The 13,471-nt window shown below is 37.7% G+C and overlaps 1 protein-coding gene across 5 annotated transcripts in view; it reads left to right on the top strand.

Moving 5' to 3' along the window:
* Positions 1-10,437, top strand: part of MBTD1 (mbt domain containing 1) — a 63,309-nt gene extending 52,872 nt beyond the window's left edge. For all 5 annotated transcript variants that reach the window (XM_075014533.1, XM_075014531.1, XM_075014532.1 and 2 more), the window contains one exon: positions 6,077-10,437. In XM_075014533.1, the coding sequence (XP_074870634.1) occupies positions 6,077-6,195 (119 nt within the window). In that variant the 3' untranslated portion in view covers positions 6,196-10,437. The remainder of the gene's footprint in view (positions 1-6,076) is intronic.
* The last annotated feature ends 3,034 nt before the right edge of the window (positions 10,438-13,471 follow it).

Raw genomic sequence — 13,471 nt, 5'->3', positions numbered from 1 at the left:
CATTTAAATACCATACTGGAAAGAGTGTAGATACATTCAGTTAATATGCTGAATTGTAATATGTAACACACCATCATAGTTTAAAACACTCTTCATTATTCTGAAAGGCTTGGGCACTGTATGTAACTAGAGAGCGATTTGTGTTTGCATAAAAGAACACAGCTGTTTTGAAAAAGGAGAGCTTTTGAATTTAAGCTACTTAAGTATCTTCAGACCATGGTAACACATAATGTGAAAGGATTTATGTCCTTTTAAAACAAAACTGTTTTTATTTCCCCTGTGTTTGCTCCCAAAGCAAAAGAGTTATTTTATTTGAACATTAAAAAACATTAACAAAAATGAAGTTTATCCATCTTAATCAGTGAATAGGGAAAACCCTTTAAGAATTTGTTTTATTAATGATATTTGCTTGGTAAATTAAAACGTTGGAGTCTTATTATGTAAGTCTTATGGTTTTGCATAAGGCAATACTGGATGATAGAGATGGAAAAAACTCTGAGATGCTCACCACTATTTCCCTTCAAACATAGGAGGTATTGGATACTCAAATTGTCCATGACACCTAATAGGGTGTGATGCTGTGAAAACAGTAATGGGGCTTTGGGTGCTGATCTAAAATCATGTTTTGCCTGGCAGTTTTCTCCCTACATTATAGTGGCCGCTGCTACATTTGGGGTTTGCTCCCAGTGACTTGCTGCAAACAGAAGGCATTCAGCACCCCATGGGAGTTCTCAGACATTCTCAAGATGAGGCCCTCATTTTCCAAGCCATGTATTGCAGACTGGTATCCAGTCTGCTTGGAATATTCATTTTTTCTGTCACAAAAGCTTCAGGAGATTCGTTAAGTAACTACATTCCCCTCTCATCCCAGTGCCTGTGTGGTTATAGAATTCAGTTACTTCATCTTGCTTCTTTAATAATCACTTTTGCTCTCTGGCACAGTCATGCTGCTTTTCTTTTGTTTTCATCTGTGTTTTGAAACTTCTAAGTAATATATGAAAATGCAGCCTTCAGATAGCTCTACTGAGAAAGGCATGGTGTCTGGGCAGTTACGGAAAGAAGCTACTTTCTAAAACTCGTCCCATTTTCTTTATTGGCATGCGTTGTCCCATCAGGTCAGGGCCTTGTTTCATCTGATGTTTCCTGGTTGGGCTGTTAGTAACACTACATCACACTGGTACAAGGGAGATCAAGTTGTGGCTTCCTGTACTGAGATCACTACACAGATGGCTCGCTGAGCTCATGAGGAGAGGGAGCCCATAGTGTGTCTTTTCTTCTGCTCAGAATCTCCCATCAGCTGTATGTTGGACCAAATGGCTTAATGATTAAGACACTATAATTAAATATTTATCTCTTTGCTTGTCATTCAAGTGTTGCACTGTGTAGGTGTAGCTTGAAAAGTCATGGTGTTGACTTCTGTAGATTTGCTAGCAGGGAAAAATCAAGTGTAATTAAATAGTTAACTGTCAGGATCTTAGTGCTAATGGAACAGATCCAAGGCAAAACGGGAAGTTTGTTAATTCACTGGATATTCTTGAGGTACTGGGCAAACCCACAAGCATTATTTAAATACTGGCAAAGATGTAAACTTGACCAAAACATTTCAAGTTGTAGAATAAGAATCTGAACCTCTGTGGATTAGCATAATTAGAACAGGATCTCACTATTGTTGCTTATGATTTAATGCCTTAGATGTGCATGGTCCTCTAAAAACTAATAAAAGATTCCTGCTATACATTCGATGTGACCGAGGGGGACAGGCGACAACAAGCAAGGATTTGGGATGAGGCAAGAAGGGAAGAGGTTTCTGTGAGCTACAGGTTGAACTTCTCTGGGTCCAGCACGCTCTCACCCAGCAACATCCACGGTCAAGCATGATTTCAGTTAGCCAGATGTCCACTTATCATGGATGTGGCCAAGTTTTCTGTGGTCCCATAAAGTTTGTTTTCAGCCACCAGTCCTGGCTGTCAGTGTTCTGTGCTGTTATTCCTAAATGTTGTCTTCCACTGCTTACTGGGCTTTTAGAAGTATTAACTTCCCATGGTTCAGCAAACTCTCTTATTCGGCACCAGTTAGGTTCCCACAAGGTGCCAGACTAGAGTGGTTCAACCTGTATGGTCATCAGGTTGCTTGATTTCATAGGTCTACATCATGCTTTGCTGCCTTTTTTTTTTTTTTTTTTTTAAGTGATTTTTCAATATTTTAGTGTCTAAATTTTCTTTTTATTTAACGCAGGAGTGTGTATCACAATGAAAGATGATATAGGACCATAATAAAAGTAATCAAATGGCTTGTAAGTTCAAAACAGGATTACAAATAGCAACAAGTTAGAGGGCTTATTTTTAGATTTCACCACATATAATGTTTGCATTTGAAAAGACATGTTATTAACTTGTTATCCAGTAACTGAAACTTTTAATGCTTCTGTCATTCATTTGGTCATCAAATAGCCATCATTTTTTTTTCTATATTACTCAACCTTTTAATGTGGGTACTGCACCTTTAATGAAAACTTTGCCATATTTTCTTTTCAGTGTTCCTGCTTTTCATGTATGCTCATATATTGATAAGTATCACTTTGATTGGGACGTTAATTACAACGGCTGTGTCTACACTACAAAAAGAACTTCAAAGTTGTTTGCTTCAAAGTAAGCAACTTCAAAGTAGAGCGTCTACACACATTCCCAGGAATGGAGTAAGGATTTCGAAGTTGGGCTCCCTACTTTGCCTATGAAAGCTTATGCTCCAAAATATCTGTTAGTCTGTAAGGTGCCACAGGACTTCTTGTTGTTCTCCAAGATAAAGACTAACACGGCCCCCTATCTGATATTTGAAGGAAGAGAAAAAAGTGTGTAGACTCTTTGCTGGCTACTTTGATGTAGTGCCAACCTTGGAAGTTAGTTCCTAGTGTAGAGGCATCCAACATGTTAGGTACTCCTATCCATAATATCATTTGTCATTGTGTTTCAGATCACTTTTTTTTTTTTAAAACAGAAAGATGAAAGATTTAAAAAAGTATCCTGGACCATAAAAAATAGTTGCAAATATCCTCTCACCTCTCTGTTGTATACAGCTTTTCCGGCCTGTTGCTTACCAAAAATGACCATGAATGTAAATCAGGTATTGAGGTATCTGTGATTGAAAATCCATACCTGGGTTTTAACCATGCTTAATTCTATTTAACCAAAATTAAAGCATGAAATGAACTAGTGAAATTGTAGGTTTGAATTTTGCCATCAGTAGCAAAAATAATGTGACTTGGTTCCAAAAGCCTTATTTATGCATCTCTACTAAAGAAAGCTTTTAAATTCCACCATCTGTTGTTTTGGAAGACGAAGGAGAAACAGTATCCATCTTCATATTCACAGGATAATCTCTTCTCCTTGGATGCAAACTATGAATGATAACTTAAAATGCTGGTAATTTTAATTAAAGTCTGCATTTCTTTGTCTGTTCCTCATGGCAATCATCTTGCTGAACAGTGATGGAAGTGATTATGCCGGTGTCATTTGGAGCTGAGCGTATGAGGAAAAAGTGGATTGCTGTTCTCCTTTTAAACTGGTTTAACAGCCAAAACTCTCACTCATGCACAATTAATGAACAGCGTGTATTTCTGGAGATGCCCTTCCCATTAAAGTCACTGGGAGACTTGCGCATGTATCCCAGGGCAGAATTTGACCTTTTGCATTTAATTTAAAATCCTAAAGCCCCAATCCTGTGATCGGACCCAATAATATCCAAGGGTTAGTGCTAGTGGATCTAATTGTAGGATCAAAGCCTTAATACTTGTGTAGGATGCCTCATCAACCATTCCTCCCGCGTAAGCAGAATTTCCCAGCCCGCAAGCTCTTCGGGATAGGATCTGTCACTCACTGTGTATTTGCATAGTGCCTAGGGACGATAGAGCTCCAGTCTGGTTGGCTTTTGATTGATGCTACAGTAGTAAAGGTTAAATAACAGTAATAAATACAAGCATTCATTTTGTAACTGTAAATGTCTTTCAGATTGCTTTACTTCATTGCCATGAAATATGCTAATTCATGGAAAAGTTAAAGGAAAAATAAGTGAGATTTTCCTGCTTCTAAAACGTGAAACTGAACTAGAGAAATCCATAGCTACCAAATTTCTGAAACACTTTGTAATACTTAACTAGCAAGAAGTGATTTTAGCTTGCAGTGATTTTTAAAAACAGTTCTGTAACCAGAAGACTTACAGGAGGAGGTAAAGTACCTCAGCTTGAGAGCACCAAAACCCAGAGAGCCCTATGTAAGTATTACTTACTGATCTCTTTTCCACTTAAATTGAACTACTGTCCCAAATAAGCAGCCTGTGTATGAGTGGCTGATCTAGTCTGTGCTCTAACCCAGTCTAAGTACACCAGTTCTATAAAACCACAGCATATCACTCTGTTTCTGGAAGCCAAACATCTGTCTGAGAAAACTGTTAAATTTCAAGCTAAAGAAGAACTCTGTGAAAGCTTGTACCTCTCATCCACATAAGTTTGGTCCAATAAAAAGCATCATCTCACCCTCCTGTCTCTAATATCCTGGGACCAACAGAGCTAAAGCAACACTGCCTGCAGATTTCATTCTGTCACTTTGCCAGAACACAGTCCTAGTTAGTGAAACACTTTAAATTACATCTGTTTTTCTTAGTTGCACAAAACTTGCAACACTTGTTCAGCAATATACAATGAGAAATTCCAGTAACGTGCTTCTTAATTCCAATATTAGTCTTGTATGTGGATGCCTAATTTACCATGTGTTAAAATGGCCTTCCTTATTATGTCAACTGTTTTTAGTGCTAAGATGGTTGCTGTGTATGCAGATGGCTCAGAAGGACAGATTTTGCAGAGGATTTTTTCAAAATCTTCTTTTGGAACTTGGAATATTTTGCTGTGCAACATGGATATTTGTGTTTTAAGAAAGCACCTTTTTTTTTTTTTTTAAGCACATCTTACTGGCTGAACCTTTTAGGATGTGTCTACTTACTACAAGTGATTTGTTTTTAGCAGTGTAGCCATACCTATAGACAAATTGTTACCATAATTTCAGAGTTACTTCACTTTCAATCATTGTCTAACGTCTGTTCTTTTTAAGAGTGGATAATCTATTTTCAGTTTCCATCATTAGCTGACCCAGAGGTATTGATATGTAGTGACTGAAGCTGAAATTAAACCTCAGGGGGCATTTGTAAAGCTGTTATCCAATCATCTGAAGTGATGTTAAGGGCGTAGCTTAAAAGTACAGTTATTGTCAGAAAAGTCAAAGTATCTGCTTCCTGCGAGAGCATTGGAGTCCCAAGAGAAGATGGCTGATCAAAGAGCTAGACATGAAGTCTGATTTACTGTTCTATAGCACATGCTTACAATGTGATCATGGGCACGTTACCCCCCCTCTCTCTCTCTTGCTGTCTGTGAAATCGGTTTAGTATTTGCCTACCTCACAAGGGAACTCGTGAGTCGTTAACAAGAAATGTGTCTTTAGGTTTTTGGCTGGAAGGGGACTATATCTTTGTAATGTGTATTAGAGATTAATATGTCTCACCACTGCACTATTAGCAATATGGACACAACCCAACTGCAGAAGTATGAACAGAATATATTCTGCCTCATGGACATTGTCAGCTAAGTTCTGGCTATGTATGCTGGAGGTAATAAGAAAGATGCATCTTGGCTTAGGTTGGGGTCTCTTTCCTCCAGCCATGATCCCAAGTTAAGTTTACTGGGCTGGGAGTAAATGAAGATCATCTTTTGATACAAGCTGGATCTGGACTCACTGAAAAGGAATCCATGTGGAACACCCTGACCCCGCCCTCCATAAAAACATATAAATATGTGTTTTACAGTCTTTTTTATGATTATAGCTGCACTTCAAATCCACAAATCCAAAGCTATTTTATATTTTTTCTTTCTTTCTTTAGGTAATTTTTTAAAATGTTGTATAAACTGAAGTCTTTAATGCCCAGTTTAACATTATTAATGGGAAGAAAATTACGTTAGGTGTTAGTAAACTGAAGGAACATCTTAATTCTTTTGAATTCTTTCTGTGTCTTTAATTTGATCTTTTATTTTTAGTGACTTCACTGCAGTTGAAGGAGGAGTTGCTAGATGGAGAGGAGTATAACTTTCTTCAAGGAGCATCTGATCAGGAAAGCAATGGGTCTGCCAGCTACTACATCAAACAAGAACCATAAGACAGCTCAGAAATGTGAGGGGACATGGTGGTGATGGTAGGGAGAAGAGCCTGTCTCCAAGACTGACTGACTTTTTATCCCATTTTTATAGTACAGCTGTATAGCTGTACTTGGGGCACTTTGCTAACTATAGATGAAACTTCAGCTGAGGACTTTTGAAGGGGTGGGGAAACTATTTTAGTGAGAAAATTTTACAGTTTATTAAACAAAAATGACATTTTTGTGTTGTATTTGAAGCTTTTGAAAGAATTTTGTAATATTTTCAAATTCAGATTTATTGTGCATTCTTAAACTGAAATTCTAATTTTTTGGTAAAATTAAAGTTTAGCTGGATTGCAGGAAGCTGTTTGAGGAAGATATAGTTGCAAATACAAATGAACTGTCATTACAAATGAACCTTGTTGGTACAAGTTGGGAGATTTTGGACTTAATGTGATTGGTAGGAGTCACACCTCTGGTTTTCATTGTGCAAAAACTGATGTCCTGGTGTTGGGGCATAAAAACATATAAATGATTAAAGGGACCAGCCCTGCCAAGCCTTACCTGTGTGAGTAGCTCCAATTTCTCTGGGGTGCTCTCACGAGGTGTGGTATTAACCTCTCAAAACGTTTACTCTTTCAGAGCCTGAGTCAGTGACTTTGGTGAGTATTGGATTGGGGCCTTAGTATTGGGGTGCTCAAGTTTACAGGGCCCTGTGTTTAAACTGGAATTTCAGCAGGTTCATGGAAAATTACATAAAATGAAATGTTTAAATTAGTGAGGAAACGATTACTAGAAACTCAGGACCTCTTCCTCTCTTACGTTTGGATGAAAAGTGAGATGGGGGAATCTGAGGACTTTTCTTGGTTTTTGTTCCCCCCCGAAAAAGTCTAGACTCCTACTTTCCATCTCTGCAAACACTTGCATATGGTTGGCACCCCAAAGAGATGCACCACATGAATTAGACAAATATTTACTATGAAGGCAAAAATTTACTCAGTAAATTTACTCAGAGGCTTTAATATTCTGATTTTCGGAAATATAACACTGAAGTTGGAATCAGAAGAAAATTAGTTTTGCTGTTTGCTAAATTGGAGTCATTTGATTCTAAAAGACCGGCATCCTTCCAGTTTTACTTTAATCATCTCATAATTCTTGACTCTCTTTTTAACTGAACAGATGTTTTTAGATAAATTCTCAGATTATGGTGACTAACATGAAAATATGAGTCATTTTAATGAATGCTCAATAATTTAATCTTCTTCCCCATTTTTAAATCCATATGGATTTTGGCAGTGGCTTCATTCTTGGAGTTGATTAGCAGCTTGATTTTTTTTTTTTTTTTTCTTTTTCTTCCATCCTGCGGAGTTGTGATTGGAAGAATGGGCGTTGAGAGCTTTAGCTTTTACCAGTAAGGTTCATTAACTAAACTCTCAGGAATAAACAACATATGTTCTATAAGTGCTTCTGGGTCTTTGCAGGTCCCCTTCAGAGCAGTACAATAATCATCTGACTCTTGACCCATACAGAGGGCTTAGAAGAATCAATCAAAATTATTAACTTCTGTGGTCCTTCAGCCTAAGAAATGCTTTAACAATATCAGCCCACAGAGCCCCGGGAGACCATTTTTGAAATATTATTGTTTGAACATTTTAAAAAAATGCATAGAAAGATGAAAACCAGCAATTTGATTATTTTCTAAAATATTGCTCTAGCTTTGGGTATAAACATTGGTAATATGCACAGGTTTATCTCATTCTATGCAAGAGGGGTTAATGATGATGTAAAGTTTTGTAGTTACTATTGGAAATAAAACTTGTCCCGTATAGTGTAGAAATGTATGGAAACCATTTCACTTTCTCTTCCCGCCCCAGTCAAATTTTTGTAATATTGACCCCCTTTTTGACAACCATTTCCTCATATAAACAAAAGATGGATTATCAGGTGTGAAATGTGAGTTCAAGTGGAAAAGAGATTTTAGCCCCATATTAAAAGGACTCCGTAAAGGTTGACCGGTTTCATATTTATATCCTTCAGCCCCTGATGTCTCCAGTGCATTTACTTTATTCAAAGAGCACAAAATAAAAATTTCCAAAACAAGGGCTGCAATATAGTTTTTCAATCTTGGTTCACAGATAGAAGGCTATAAAGGCAAGTTTAGAATTTTGGATTACATATACTTGATACAAAATAGGCATTTTGGTGAGCTTCGGTCATACCAAGTACCACCCCGTCACCTGTCAGATAGTTAAATTCTGTCGGTCCTTCCTCAGATTGGTTAATACTTTCAGGCATTGATTTAACTGGGATTGCTCACATGCAGTGTAAAGAACTACTCAATGTGAGGAGGGCTGGCAGAATTAGACCTACAGAGCACAAGGACTGGCTCTACTTATACGGAATAGCAGTTAGGTCACCTCTACACTTACGGCTTTGCTCACCAGCAATCATTGATTTATCAGGTCTGGTGACGACAAGCTAAGTATATGGCAGAGCACTCTCTCATCAACATCTGTGCTCCACTCCCCAAGAGGTGTAAGGTGTGTTGGTGAGAGACCATCTCCTCTCAACACAGCGGTGCAGGCATTGCTGTAAATCAACCTAAATTATGCTTCTTCAGTTACATAAATTGTCATAATTTAGATTGATTTACAGCACTAGTGTAGACTAGACATAGTGACACAAATAGCTTGTTTGACTTCAGGAGAACCACTTTTGTAGGAATAAGGGTTAATGTGAAGAGGAATTGAGGAATTGTGTCCATAGTGAGCAAGTCAGATCATGGGTGGGAGCAGAAAAAGTTCCCTATACTTTTTGCCCAGCTGCAGAACTTGGATTATCCAGACTATTACATCCCTAATATGGGTTAAATTTAAAGAGGAATATTTGATTGGTTTATAGTAAAATGTGATTGTAGGGGAAGTGGTGGAGAATTGTGTTGTCATAATTTGGTGTCTGTCAACCTCTAGTATTCCTTGAAAATAGTTATGTAGATATGAAACATTCATTCCTCTCTGCAAACCAAATTCCTCCTCAAATACATATGCTGACTTCAGTTGGAATTTCAGGTATATTTGAGGATGGAATTTCACTCTGGTTTCTGAATCCAAATATCTAAATGCTTCACTTACCGGTCATGTACAATGAAACCTGTTCTAAGTGAACATGTAAGGAATCACTTAAAATCACATGCTTGGGAGAGATTTGCTTCTGCAAAAACCTGAGCAAATATACCAGACTGATACTTGGATTGGTCTTCAAGATGGTCTCTTATAACAGTGGGGTTACCTGTTGGCAGAGGTGTCCTTAATACAGGCTTTACTATATTTGTACTAGCATTAATTTAATAACATGTTTCAAAGAATTTTCAATCTTCATTCTGTGAACCTTGGCTAAAAGAAAGGTCAGGCATACAGGTCTTAAATCTCTACTGCCGACTAAAATTGTGGATCAAACAGTAATTTCAATATTTGGCCTAGCAGTTTTTTTTAATAACCAGGGGAAGTGCAAATAGATAAAATTACATTGTAACTGCCCCCTACTTTTATGCCTCAGAATTTTACTGCTGACCTTGATTTTTATGTTGTTTTAAATGCAACTTCTTAACCTTTTCCTTGCTGTGTATAAAAAAAGCTAAAGCAGTTATCAATTTCTTGTTCTACGGATACTAACACGGGTTTCAGTGTTTGTTTGTTTTTATTATTATTATTGTTTTTATGTGATGTGAATACCCTCTCCCACCAATATTTGTACTATGGTGCTAATATATTTGGTAACAGTCCTTTATTGGGAAAGGATTAAAAAACTGTGATTAATTTTTTTCTTTTTAATTTTCATATTTAAAACAGTAAAGTCACAACCATTTATACAACACAAAATCAATTTTTGCCCTTGGGAAGCTATATTTGGTTGGGGATCAAAATTAAATAAATAGGGTTTTTACATCATTTCTGTATGCATTTGATATATAGATCAATATCTGTACAAATTTAATCTTTTATTTTCTTGGTAATTTGTGTGTTCCATGAGAAAGTGTTTAAAACTTTCTCATGAAATGTATATAACTAAGTGAAAAATGCTTTTGGAGAAATTAATGTTACTTTCATTTTTACCAGACTGCAGATTTTCAGCATGGATGTGAAAAGCATTAAAATTATAACTTTGTGTACAAGATGAAAATAATTCACTAAATTTGCCTTTTTTTACACAAAATAAAAATGTTAAAATAAGACCCTGTGAATAGTACGTTTTGTTTTTTAATCCAGATACCACAATGTATTTGCATATCTTATTTGTCTCATTATAAATAACTGAAATATAGACATTAATCCAATCTATTTTTAAATACACTGCTGGGGAATATTTTAATTTTTGTTATGTTTCAATTATTTTTAAAAGCTTTGCTTTTCTATAGAAATGAAAATTGGTCACTGTTCCTTTAAAATGCCATATACACTGTGAAGGTTTCCTTGCTGGAATTGGAGATAAAGGGTTCTATTGCTGAGGCAAATTTTTAAGGCTGCCACAAGTTTGATCACAAACCTTTCACTTAACAGTGAGCAGTTCTTGCCACAGCCTGGCTGAGTGCATTGGAGCTGTAAGACTGCACTGATGCTAATAATGGAGCTTGTCTCCACTATTTGATAGAATGATGCTGCAGTGACCGATGCACTGACTATTGATTTATCAAGTCTATTTAGACATGATGAATCAATCTATGAGCAATCTGCTGTCAACTCTGATAGTCCATCAGGATGAGAAGAGTAGCTGAAGTCAACAGGAGGGCAGCCCCAGCTGACTGAAGTGTTTTGCATCTTAAGGTTTTAATCTTCATAACTGTGACTTAAAAGGAAGCACAAACTAGTGCAGCACTGTCTTGCAATGCAGGCAGCCTGAAACAGCTTGGCAATGCAATAGACCCCAAGCAGCATGAGAGCTATTACCTCTGAATATTATACATAAAATCATAACAGAGAGGGAGCCATGTTACTCTATATACTATCAAAACAAAAAAGCAGTCAAGTAGCGCTTTAAAGACTAACAAAATAATTTATTAGGTGAGATTTCGTGGGACAGACCCACTTCTTCAGACCATAGCCATAGCAGAACAGACTCAATATTTAAGGCATCAAGAGCCAAAAACAGTAATCAAGGTTGACAAATCAGAAAACAATTACCAAGGTGAGCAAATCAGAGAGCAGAGGAGCCAGGGGCGGGGGGTCAAGAACTAGATTAAGCCAAGTATGCAAAATTTGCATCCTGGTTCAACCCCCCCACGCCTCTGCTCTCTGATTTGCTCACCTTGATCATTTTTTTTCTGATTTGTCAACCTTGATTACTGTTTTTGGCTCTCGATGCCTTAAATATTGAGTCTGAAGAAGTGGATCTGTCCCATGAAAGTTCACCTAATAAATTATTTTGTTAGTCTTTCAAGCGCTACTTGACTGCTTTTTTGTTTTTACATAAAATCATAGAATGCTAGGGCTGGAAGAGCCTTCAGGAGATCACTGAGTGCAGCCCCCTGCCCAAAGCAAGACCAATCCTAACTAAATCATCCCAGCCAGGACATAAAAATCTTTAGGGATGGAGATTCCACCACCTCTCCCTAGGTAATGCACTCCAGTGCTTCACCATCCTCCTAGTGAAATAATGTTTCCTAATACCCAACCTAGACCTCCCCCACTGTAACTTGAGACCATTGCTCCTCACTAGTGAAAACCGCCTCTCCTCATCCTCTTTAGAACCCACCTTCAGGAAGTTGAAGGCTGCTGGCATATCACCACTCACTCTTCTGCAAACCCCTCTGCTGTACCCTCTCCATGGCAGTCACTGGTACATAACTAAAAACATGAACTCATTACAAAAGTAAACAAGTTAGTGTACTACCTAGATTATCATATTAAATTGAATCAGGCTTTGTTTAATGTGAGTGCTTGAAAATTGAGAATTGCTGCTCATGGAACATTACATTTAGGTATTTAGTTGTGGTATTGTTTAAGCACAGTTTACAAACATCTTTTGTGAAATAAATTACTGATTAAGTGCCTCAGCTGCATAATTTGTGGGTAAGCTGTGTTCCATATGGGCCTTCATTACTGAGGTTGCCTTAAGGGTTTTATCATACCAGAATAGGACCAGTTTATTCTTAAATGTCATACAACTGTACTCAAATGTTTCTTCTAGGACACAATGGCTGGGTCTTCATTTGCCCCCAACTTTGAAGGGGGCATGGTAATCAGGGCCACAGATTACTAATTGAGTGCTGTGATGAGCTCGCACTTCATTAGGCTAGTCCCCTCCCCAGCAACTTCAAAGCACCAGCATGCATGTAACTATGGGCAGTTCAGAGTTGCCGTGGGGGAAAATTAGCCTAATGAAGTGCTGTAATCTTCCATAGCCCTGATTATCATGCCCACTTCTGAGTTGGGAGCAAGTGTAGACAAGCCCAATATGGTCCCAGGAAGAGTAGAGGAATAGCAGTCAAAAGGCTGGGTTTTATGCTGTCACCTCTAAACTTAAGTTCTCGGGCCACCCATCTTATTAACCATGTCCTGTCACCCAGAGCTGGTAGTACATCACCATATGCCTTTTGCACATACAAAATTTATTCTGGCCCCAACTGGAAAAAAGTTGAAGGAAACATTGCCCCTTCCTTCATTCTTATTTCATTAAAGTGCTGGAAGATCTATAGCTCAAAATGATGTATAAAAGCTTCATAGTCCAATGAATCCCTGTTCCTTTGAACAGTCTCACAGGTGTAATTCCTACTGTAGAAATGTTCAATCCACAGGGACATCATCCACCCTATACCTGAATTGTTAAATGTTGGGAGATTTTAAATCAAAGTCATATGCAACTGTAATGGAGCAGCTTCTCACTCTAGAAGTTTGTCTGGGCTATTTTAATAAGGATACATAATCCTGTCTGCTAGTACTGTTCATTAAGATTTTTTTATTGACTGGTTTAAGCTTCCCCCCCAGAACAGTAAGGGCAAGAAATGGGTCAAGATATTCAATTATCTTCCTGTTCGCTGCAGAACTGTTACACACCATTAGTTACAAGAATCATTACTGCACTCAGAACAGGCACCCCCACTAGTCTGGTTGCCCTATGCTACATTTTCACTTCACCGCCTTTGTAGTGTTTATTCAGTTTATGAACTGAATTATTTATTCCTCTTGGGAATTTAACTTCAAATTCTGGCATAAGGCACCTATTAAGTGGTAGTCCTGGAATGCAGAATGTAGGGCACAATACTTCTACGCAAAGACGGACTCAGCAAAAGCATAAGTGTGAT

This window comes from Carettochelys insculpta, chromosome 20, assembly GCF_033958435.1.
Source record: "Carettochelys insculpta isolate YL-2023 chromosome 20, ASM3395843v1, whole genome shotgun sequence".
Lineage (NCBI taxonomy): Eukaryota > Metazoa > Chordata > Testudines > Carettochelyidae > Carettochelys > Carettochelys insculpta.
The sequence above is the reverse complement of the archived record's forward strand: the minus strand, read 5'-3'. Positions and strand labels throughout refer to the sequence as shown.